Source organism: Rhodnius prolixus, unplaced genomic scaffold, assembly GCF_049639745.1.
Source record: "Rhodnius prolixus isolate KJV_2025 unplaced genomic scaffold, Rpr scaffold_1, whole genome shotgun sequence".
Taxonomy (NCBI): Eukaryota; Metazoa; Arthropoda; class Insecta; order Hemiptera; family Reduviidae; genus Rhodnius; species Rhodnius prolixus.
The window spans coordinates 62,520,975-62,532,250 of record NW_027411581.1 but is presented as its reverse complement, the minus strand read 5'-3'; the positions used below and the strand labels follow the sequence as shown (position 1 = coordinate 62,532,250).

Sequence of the window (11,276 nt, the reverse complement as noted above, 5' to 3'; positions counted from 1 at the left end):
AGGCCTGCAAAGCAAATGTATTTTTGTGGTACTGAGTTCTATTCCCGGTCTAGGCCTTGGATTTTATTTAATAGTTTTAATAAAGGAATTTATGGTAAAGTATGTTTGCTAGTCGCCTCCGTCCACGACACCTGATTGGGTAGTTGGAAGTAAAGCCCGCCTGAACAAAAAATAGCCATTACTGTAGAGAACATTTTATATAAATTTTTAACTGGTTATATTTACTGATTTATATTTTATCTATTCGATATAATTAATTCTGAACAAATGGTAACTTAAAAGTGACAGCTGCTCGATATCATTGATCAACTTTAGATCCATCATCACTCTGTCTATTTTATTCTTTCATTAATAACATCTTTACTACCCATCATGCAGATGATAAAAGGTTAAAAAAAGTTTCTGTCCTTAAAAAAAAAAAAAAAATTAAATTCTTTAATAAGAGTGTACATGGAACTATTGAACGAATGTTATTTAAGGACGACGCTAGAGCACTCTGCAGTAGCTGTCATAACATTGTGCTGATAGTTTTCTAGGGAGAGAGTTGAACATTGTTCGGTTGAAGAAAGTTCTACTGTGTGATAGTACTTCAGTGACAGCGGCATCGAACAAATCTAGTCCTCAAGATTGATAACAGAATATGAAGAATAAATGTTCTTCAGAGGAACTACTCAGATCCTCGGATTTGGTGAATCCTTTTGTCCATCGGCTGGAGCTGACCACCACCTATGAGAAGTTAAAAGTAAATATTATTTTTTTATTTACTATTTTTGGTGTATTATCTGCTTTGTAAGTAAACTGATTTTTCACGATAAGTTTTCTTAAAATTATTTTCACCTTTGTCAATTAAGATTTGTTTTTTAAGTAGAAAAAAAAAAAGTGAAAGAACTATTACGAATTATAATAAAATTTAACATAAATTTATTTTCTCTTCCTTGGAGCTTCTTACAGCTCACTGTTCGGCGATGGATAGTGTTGTCTATAACGAAAGAACACTGTTCGGTGGCCGGTAGAGCACTGAAAAAAGAGCTCCGATAGCCAATAACATCAGACGCGCCTTAAATTAAAAAAAAAAAATCAAAGATTATTGTTCTTCATTTATTGTCAACAATTTTTGGAAATTGAAAGTTATTATTATAATTTTTTAGAAACTAAAATTTAGTTACATTCTTGTAAATATTCAAGAGAATGTATTCGAAGTTCTTGTAAAAGAGTTTGTACAATTAGTAGAGCGCCGGCCTTTCTTTGATCATGAACTTTAAATAAGTAAACTTACCTGCTGAAGATTTTACTATGTCATGAGATTATAAAATGTCTATTTTTAGAAAGCAACTATAAAATTGTTCCTTTTTTTATCTTACAAACAAAAAATATAGAAATAAATTATTTGTATTTACATTTATGTCGGGGATCGGTAGTGCCCTGCAGCTTCAGACGTAGAAGCGCCTTAATAACTATGATATTAAAAGTTTAATTCATTAATGGATGAACTTATCTTCCTGTAAATTCTCACTTTCTCTACAAATGTTGTTACTAAGTGAGGTTTTTTTTTGAGGTATATACTTTATTTTTATCTGAGGAAATGGTTTTTTTAAACAAGCACTTGTGCTTTCATAATTTTTAAATATCAAGGGCCGACAATTAGTATTTTTATCATTTATTTATTTATTTTTTATTTACCTGAAATTGTAGTTTTAACGCGCACAACGAGTCTGTACTGGGATTTGTGCTCAGCATAACTTCAACAACGATAAATCGCATTCAGTTCAAAATATGGTTTAGGTGCCACCATCAGAGCTGACATTACACTTTAGACGAAAAACAGCCTACCAAAAAGTGCCACTCGAGTTTATACAATCAAACCAATAAATTTAACAAAATTGCTAAACGATCCATAAACCGCAATAGAAGTAGTTAAAACGTGCGAACATAATCACCATTTTAGCATGTATATCATGATCTTGAGGAATTTGGGTAATGGTTGTCGTGATAGCATTCTAAAATTTATGTAGCTTTGTCTCTCTGTATATAATACCTTTTTTTATTTTTTTAATAACAATAATTACTAATAATTAAAAAATAAAATACAAAATATATGAGACAAATCTTATATTATTGATAATAGGTTATCAAGATTCAACCTAATTATTTCAAAAAGGCATTTTTTAAATTAATAACAAAGGAATGGGCTAAGTGAACCGTACGTTTTCTTTGATCATTTTATCTTTTTTAACATTAAAAAAACAATAAATATGTGACATAGTTCGTTTTTTAGAAAATTTATCCAAATTATAATATTAAAAAAATATTTGAACCTTTCTGACATCGATTGAGTAATGAAAGGATTTGTAAACCATGGAGTGGACCAGCCACTTCTTCAGCGTTCTTGCGGGTACCCCAGCCTAACAATAAGAACAACATTTACAATGACAACCCCTGAGACTTATACAATACACTCAGGGTTACAAAGTTAGTTGATATATGCAGCTGTCTGGGTTTGGCGAAGCAAAAGGCGAACTTGATCACGCTCTCTCTGAACGTAATGGCATCCTACGATCCACACACACACCGATACACTGCGGAAGCAGTATGGGGGCCCGTCGGGGCGTTGAATTGCGTTTGCAATATTAATTCATTAAGTAAGCAAAATAATGTTAATTTTTTTCAAACGGCATTGCGTACAAATGAATCAGGTGTTGTTGAAAAAGGTAGATTGAAAATAATTAAAGGCAGGTCTTGCCTCTAATCGTTTAGCTATATTGGCGAAATTTGAAACTTAATGTCAATTAACGTAAAATAAGGATTAAGGATTTTTTTTTTTTTTTTATCAATGACTATTTCTCACCACACTCCATTTGCTACTTATCTAGTCTGCCCAGTCTAAATAATGCAATAAAACAAATTTCCTAACAGCCGCAGTAGCCTCAGACAAGAACCTGTATAAAAGTGGTTCTCCTTTTTGAACACGTAAACCAATGGGATTCATATTTCTTTAGAAGATGGAACCTAAGTTTTCCCAATCTTTCCTTTTATTAATAAATGTTACAGTTGCCATTTACTCCGTCTAGTCCAGGAACTACTTTAATTCCTCTCAAGTTCATACATCTCTCTTCTTTAAGACCTTCCCATTCTTCTTCTTTCTTGGCTTTATCCCTTGACTGCGGATATCATCCATCTAGCTTTCGACCTTTATAGATAACTTCATAGACATTAGATTACAGATTTTTAAAAATATCCTTTGCCCGTGCTTTAACCTTTTCCGGTTGGGCTTATCGAATTACGTCATTGAGTCACCATCCTTCAGCTTTATCGAGAAAAGTAAGCGTGGTACTGCATAATCTTGTTACTGACCACTTACATTCCAGTACTTTTGGAATCAACACATCAGTATTCCTTAACTATTTTCCATGTACCTTTTTCCTTTTAAAGTGCTAGGTATCCAGTAGTATTTTTCCTCTTTCTCATTGTTGGCAGGGTTCTGGCCCTTCCAATCTGGAAGAACTGGGTTTTTTTTTCTTCAAGTACAACCATTCCCCTAAGTATGATGTCTTCACCATGTCTTAGGTTCCTTTCTACTTCAGCAGTTACTTTTTTTTTATATAAAGGCAATGACTCAGATTATTTCTGATTCATTCAGTTTTTATAGGTTATGTTTTTATAAGACACGATTTTGCAACAGACCTTGGCTTCCACATCTTAGTACCTCTAGGACCACTTATTTGGGTTTTCCATTTATTAGCAGTTCACCTACTTACCGACAGGCCATTCACCCTACTTATGTGCAGACAATCCACGCCACCCACCTGTAAATCGCTGAGTAGATCTTGACTGCCTTGAGCTATTTCTACCAAATTTTATGTATTTTAGCCAATTTTCAAAAAAATGTATGTGCAGAGAAGGCATTGTAAAAAAAAGTAAGGCCTAAACCTCCGAAAATCGAACTCACAAACCCACATCTTAGCTTTACGCGCCTCTATTCGCTCGGCTACCAATGTGGCGTATAGGTTAAAAGTAACAAAAAAAGAAGAGTATTCAAATTGAGTTTTAGTTCTTGCTTAGTAGTCTGATGATATCAGTTGTTTTTTTTAAAAAAACTATAGTTGTTATGAAACAAAAGTTCATTTACTTGCTAGCTATTAAAACAAATACATACTTGGCACGGATTTCCTTAAACTAGTAGCCGTACGTTATTGAAATATAAATTGATTAGGTTTATTTGAATGTGCTTTTTCTTTTCTAATTACATAACCACTTAATTAGATCAGTATCAGTTACTAATTAACAAAATAAAACTCCCAAAACCAATGAACTTTTAGTTAAAAGGTAAACTTTCAAAGGAACAATAATAACAAAAGAAAACTTTTCGCACCCATCAAGGGCGTGTCTGACGAAATGTAAAAACTGTTGCCAAATGTGAAACTAATCAAGTGTTACTTTATTGTTGAATAACAGAAAAACACATGCCAAAATGTTTTGTAAAGTAACAGCTACTAAAGCTATCTTAACTTTTTTAACAATAACTGTTCATTTAGAAATAATTATTGTAGTGAATACAAGGATTTTTTGTTGCGGTTTAAACAAATTTTGAAAAAAATAAAAAAATATTTTCATTGAAGGTAAAAATAGTTTTACGAAATATCCCTGCAATGTTGCTTGAGTGCACTTATCCCAGAAACGTGTTGCAGTACGTCGTTGGTCTTTGTAATATTACTCGTATATTTTGTACACACGTATAATTAATTAATAACACACTATTTTTTTTTTTTTTTTGTATTTCCTTTGAAATCTCAACATTAAAGAAACTGTTGACCACAGAAATCCTTAATTTTGTAGAAAGAGATAGCCCATAATTATTGTAAATGTAACTATAATTTATTTTAAGTAATGAATTACATAAAAAGAAGGAAAGTATATGAAATCGTTCAGATAACTATAAAAATACTTCTTTTTTTTAGCTTTTTTCATTCAATTTTGTTTTTTTCTTAATGGTGGTTATCAAATTTTTGTGAAGAGTGTAATGCAATCTTTTGTGCAAAAATGTTTTTGGAGAATGCTAAGTTGTTACTCTACAATAGTATGGGTCATTTAGAGATTTCTGGGTAACAAGATAGGATGATAGGATATCTGTTGGTGCGTTGTATGACAAATGTATGTTAGATTTCCGAGCTAGTAACGCCTTACAGCTTTCAACTTTATGGATGAGCTCTACAGTCCAAGTTGTTGGTATCGATTGTGACATGCTGTCGGCTCTCTCTCTCAGGGCACTAAATTGGTTCCTTCACTGGACATAGTGATTAAAGAAGATACCTTTACAAAGTGAGGCTCATATCCAATCCTTTCTGTAGAGTAAAGTGAGCCTTTAACTTCCATCCATCTTAAGACGAATTTCCTACGGAGTGAGGATCTTTAGTTAGAAAAAGTTCATGTTGGAGCAACTGAGGTTTTTTTTTTTTCTAATTGTTGTTGCTCGATTAGTTCGGACTTCTTTGAATCTCGCGTGGCTCGGTTTGGGACTTGACATTTGAGCTAGACTTGGCTTATGTTACCTTTGTTGAATTTTTTTTTTGGGGGGGGGGCAGCTATTTGGTTTCGTATAACTCCTGTATCGATTAATTTTGTTTTATATATAGGCGCATCGACTGCTTTGGTCATTAGCGCCATGTATCGATTAATAAATAAATAATATTTATTCATCTGTATATTATATAGATATTATCTGTTCTATGTGAAACATTAAATCTTAAATTACTACTGAAGACTGTTGTGGTCTACTTTAAACTGTTCTCACCCAGTGAGGTTAGGTCCACTGTGCTGGATAATATTATTTGTAAGAACTAAATTTGGTCCGTTAGAAACTTGTGGATTGTAAAAAGTGAAAATCGGGTAAGTTTTTCACCAGACTTTCTTTTTTGTAATGGCAGGAAAACTGGAATCAAACTGTACTAACAATAAATTATCGCAATAAAAAAATAAATGTAACAACAGTTTAACTACCGTTTAACTAATAGTGTAGAATCGTGACGATAAAATCAGCGCCGTTCCACAGCGAGATGAAAATAATGTCAACCTGTTTACTGAAGCCCTTTTTCTGATCTTATTTGGGGGCAGCTGTTTAAGTTTTCATCTATATGATTTAACGAAGCATGAACCGTGATAATTTCCAAAAAAACATCACCCAATTTGTTTTGTTTCTCTCATATTTTGTATGAGTTATTTTCTTTTTTATTGCATGAATTTTAGCAACAAACTTTTGTATAAGAAATTTGTCTCAATCTTTCATGACAGCATTTCAAAAAAAAAAAGAAAAAAGAACGCTATGGATAGTTTTTGTCACACAGTAATTATTATTATTTATTTTATTACTTAAACTTGAAAGTAACATATTAATAACAATAACAGATGTTCTATTGTTTAGAAAATTACCTTGAATATCTTTAAATAAAATACAAAATTACGCTTTTACGAAACTTGCACACTGTAGTATTTATTTTAGAGGCCAATCAGTTCTTCTTATTTAAACAATTATTCTTAATTGAATAAATATATTATTAGATTTTATTCAGTTTAAAATCCAGCAGTTTTTTTTGAAGTTCTTTAATACTTCTACTTACAAGTTTTGCAATTATGTGGAATTTCGATTTGGATTGACTGATATTGACCTGAGTAGGTGTTGGTGCTGGATTCCGAGGGAGTCCAAGATCACGGGATCAGCTAGAATCTCCTTGCAATTAATCCAGAACTCCTTTATGAAGTCATAGGTGGGCTTAGCGATCACACCTCTGTACAAAACTCTCTTTCTCTAAATTTCTCTTTGTGATTGAGAATACAATTCACATAAAGTGATTTTTATTTTGCTACCAACTTTGATCGCTTAGTCCTGATAAGTTGTCTTCAAAACGCACAGTGGGATCTAGCAAAATCACTGTAATTTCTTTGCTGGGGAATGCCCATAATATCCGCATATTAGCACCTTGATCAGCCCTGAGTGTCTAAGCTGGAGAAGAAAGCCCTTTAGGTTCAAACTATTTTTTTTTATCTTCTAAAATGTTTTCATTTCTTCACTATAAAGCGCGACCCCAGTTTTACTTGAGATATATTTTTTTTTTAAAGAAAAAGTACATTGATCTGTATTTATTAACTGCCGCCCTTTTGAAATGTATTGTGACATACTTTCTAACAAACCTAAAACTAAAAAAACTATTGCTGAAAGTGAAAAAATAATATTGCAAAATTAAGCAACTATTATAAATAACTTGTTTCTAAATAAATTTCAATTAATTTTAGAATATGACATTAAAGCAGAAAACATCTGTAACAGTGTGGTGATTATCTTAGTTATATTTGTTTTAGGCAAAAGTATATTCATTTGAGATTAGTATAATTCCTCTTTTCCTCGAAAAGTCGATGGATCATCCATCGCTGCCTATTTCTCTTCATGTCCTGAAGTATACAATCTTGCTCCACCTAGCAATATCTCTCCTCAAAAGGTGTCCAGCTCATTGAAACTTCAACTTTTTATTGAAAACCTCCGAAACTCTTAATGAAGTCCACTTTCTTACAATCTCCTTTTCTTGCTTTATCGTTTCGCTCTCTGCTTCTTTGATACACCATTATTTTCTTAAGCTTTGGTGATGGAGCAAGTTTGGCTGCTAGGTAGTTCAGAAAGTGTGTAGCAATCTAGATTCAGAAGTTTCCATCGTCATGTCTACATAGGTTTTCTTCATTCTCTTCATTGATCATAAATTCTTCCAAGAAAGAACCATACCTTCTTTGAACGTGTTTACTAGCTGGTTCTCTAAAAAAAACTGTATATAACAGTAAAAACGATAAAATATACTACGATGAAAATCCAGTTAAGAAATTTGTCACGGTGATTGTAGGCTAAAACTGATTTATAAGCTATACATAAGTAGCATAAGATTATATGCTGCCGGGCGTTTGTTTATTGGAGGGGGCAAAAGAACCACTTTCGGTACACAAAACTGCTAACTCAGTGATATTAGGTTAGTTTAATTGTCAAATTGTAATTGAGGACACAGAGATGATGAATGTTTTGTTTGACAAAGGTCATCGTAACTTTGTAGAAAGTTGAAGAGTTAGTGATTGAAGATTATTTTGTCATTTATGATATTTTGTTTTTTTTATTCTTTCTTTTCAGCTACTTTATCTCCACAAAGCTGCTTTATCATGGGAATAAGTTCCAAAGTGACATAACTGCCAAAGAAATATTTTTCGTTTATCATCGTGGTTACTTTAAAAAGTAAATAATTAATTATATAATCAAAAGTACTTAAATATTGGCATATCTTCTCCCCCACTACAGGTATGAGAAGTGATGCTTAAATTGTGTAATCGCAATAGTTTATTAAGACAAATGTAATTATTGCCATTTATAGCATGTTACATAAATTTCAATTCCTCTAGGAAGCGTTTCTATAGATTGGTTGACATAGAGAAAAGTATATTAGTTTCCAGTGAATTCCAGTCATGGAACTCGCATTTCATTAAATTTGCACGTCTTTAAAAAAAACACTGGTGTTCATTGAATAACTAAGAAATACTTAGCACTTATTTTCACTCGATTATTATGAATAACGAATCCATGAAATAATATCACTTTTACCTTTAACTGATTATCAGCTGTAGAGGTTATGTTTACTTTTCAATAATTAAATAAAACAGTAAATTGTCTATGGTGGAGCCTCCAATCAGATTTATGAGTACCAGTGTTACCAGTTATTGGTGATGAACCAAAAAAATAAGGTTTTCTTTAGAATGCAGAAGACCTTAGCTACGTTTTATGTGCTGGCATCTTTGGAAGATTATCGTGACTTTCTGGGCAACAGAAAAGCCAAGTATTCTGGGTCAGCTGATTATTTGTTCCTACCACTTAAGTCAGTGAACAGTTATACATATATAATAAGTAAGATGCTTGAAAAAAAAACCTATTGCACAGCATAACTTCTTGAATAATCAAAGAGAAAGCGCATGACAGTTTTCTATGGTAAAAATTATGGAGCACGCAAGAGAGAGGAGTTATCTGAGGTTTCTAACGTATTGTTCGTTAGTGCTTCAACTCATTATTGCACAAGATAGAGATGACTGTTGCTGAATAAGTTGATGGAGAAGTACGTTAAGTGGGGACTAAAGATAAAGTCTGAAAAGATTCTTCTACATCGAGTAAACATTGTAGAAATAGAAGATAAACAGATCAAAAGACTGGAATACTTAAATGACCAGGGTTATCAGAAGTGCAGAGTGGATTTTCTGTATAGGAAGTAGAGGGACGATTCAGGGAAGGAAGTAAAGCAATCGCCAGGTCGTTCCAAGGCGTGGGCAAGCGTGGCAATTGTCCTGGGCACTTCACTTCCTGTGGCCTGCGGTTAGAAGATACGCGTTTTTTTTTTGTTTTTTTTCTATTTTCTTTTGAATTATTCCATTACTGGAGCCATCTGGAGCTTAGTTCGATGCTTAGAATTGTAAACTGACAATTCAAAGGGTATCCAACTCAGAATTCCGGCGCGCAATACCTGTGCATTTAAGGTTATTGTTACCCCACATCAACCTTTTTTTCTCCTTATTTTACCCTTTAAACTTATAATAAAAGTAATAAATCACGTTCCTAACTTTAAAGGACTGCTTTAGATAATTTATCGTCCAGAACTTTACTGCAGGCATTTAGTTATTATTTTTTTAAATTCCATTGTCCAGCCAGATGTTGATTCATTCCAGCTCCGTGTCTAACTTTATTAAAATAACAATGAGATATGCTTTAATAAGATTATTCATTTTTAAGATTTTTTCTTAAAAATCTGTAGCTGGGTTTAAAAAAAAGAATTCAATCTACTATTAATGAAGTAATGTACATTATCCTATAATGAAAGTGTTGCCACTAGAGTCGAGAAGTGTCACACTCTAATATGGTGAAATAGTCACAGAACTTGCATTCAACTTCTATTAGAAATTCTTACAAAAATTGATTCATTGTAAGATTATTAGAGATATCCTAGAAAAAGTCGTTTTCTTCAAAAACTTCAATTTATTACAATAAACTTATTTTATAGCCATTTGGTTCTGATTCTAGATTTGAGGAAATCCGTTTAATTGAAATAATCGTCAGTTGTGTGAGTCTTTACACCAGAGTTTTCGTTTTTAAGAAATAAGTACAAAAACCCTCATAGATAAAACAAGATCGTCTAAAAAGTTATCACAAAATCGAAATCTGTATCTCCAGCATCCTAAATTTCCAAATTTTTCCTGGGGCCTTCACTTCCTATGGCCTGCGGTTAGAAGATACGCGTTTTTTTTTTTTCTATTTTCTTTTGAATTATTATAATATTATAAGTTGAAAGAGAAAGAAAAGAGCAGTCTTGTGCTGTAGAAGAAGGACCCGACGTAATATAACAATTTGATGCAAGAAAGGTGAAAGTTAGTCGAAAGGCCCTCCCCCTTTCTAGAGATTAGAAGAGAACATTCAAAGCGAGGATGTAGGTAGGCGATGTACGCAGGAGTGGGGGAAAGGTACCACTTTCTAAATGCCGATGTACTTCCTACAAAGAGGCTTTACGTCACAACGGAATATTGAGAAGATGCTGACATTCAAGTACTCCGTTGTTGAATAAAGCAATGAAAGTTCCCTTATTTGACTCCAAATAATACCACAAGTTCTTAGATCTTCCTCTAAATATTTGTGCTTTACATTATTTGATAGGAAGTGGTGAACTATGTTTCGGCATTTTGCTAGAACCTGTCGTTTTCTATTTGTTACCAATTTCCTGCACGAACTGTTACTTATAATAGCTTGCAAATGGCCTGCTAGATCTTTTTTCCAGTGCTTACCCCCTCAGGATATAGATAAATATTGATTATCAGGCCACAATTTGATTTAATAAATAAATATTATAAAATATTAGATAATCGTTGGTTATCCTGCATGGAGAAGGCTAATATAGGCTAGAAACGTTGCAGCGTTCCTAAGAAATCCTAATCTTCCAACATGCGCTCTGTTTATAAAGAGAACATGAACTTGAACTCCTTTGTATCAGATAAATTGTATCTCTATACAAATAAAGACGATAATAATAATAACAAAATAACACACTGGGAATAACAATTTTCATGAAATAGAAACATTTTTACGAAGTGGTACAATTTAGCATGATGTACTTACTACCAAGTGGTACGCGAGCCTAAAAAGGTTGGGAAACGCTGGTCTTGAGTTATTACCAAGAAATTTTATTAATATTTTAAGAAATTTATAGTTCAAGCTATACAGA

General features: G+C 32.7%; 1 protein-coding gene and 1 long non-coding RNA gene across 3 annotated transcripts in view; one reads left to right on the top strand and one right to left on the bottom strand.

The window, feature by feature from the left end:
- Positions 1 to 426: 426 nt before the first annotated feature.
- On the bottom strand, positions 427 to 5,721 carry LOC141446072 (uncharacterized). Its single transcript, XR_012453471.1, has 2 exons — positions 4,154 to 5,721; positions 427 to 726 (listed from the first exon to the last, which is right to left on the bottom strand). It is a non-coding gene; the product is annotated as an uncharacterized lncRNA (long non-coding RNA).
- LPCAT (lysophosphatidylcholine acyltransferase) overlaps positions 603 to 11,276 on the top strand; it is a 34,368-nt gene continuing 23,694 nt past the window's right edge. The window contains exon 1 of one of the 2 annotated variants that reach the window (XM_074112434.1): positions 603 to 742. In XM_074112434.1, coding sequence (XP_073968535.1) covers positions 641 to 742 — 102 coding nt within the window. In that variant the 5' untranslated portion in view covers positions 603 to 640. Of the gene's footprint in view, positions 743 to 5,744; positions 5,884 to 11,276 lie in introns of those variants that run through there. The other variant, XM_074112436.1, reaches the window with a different exon arrangement.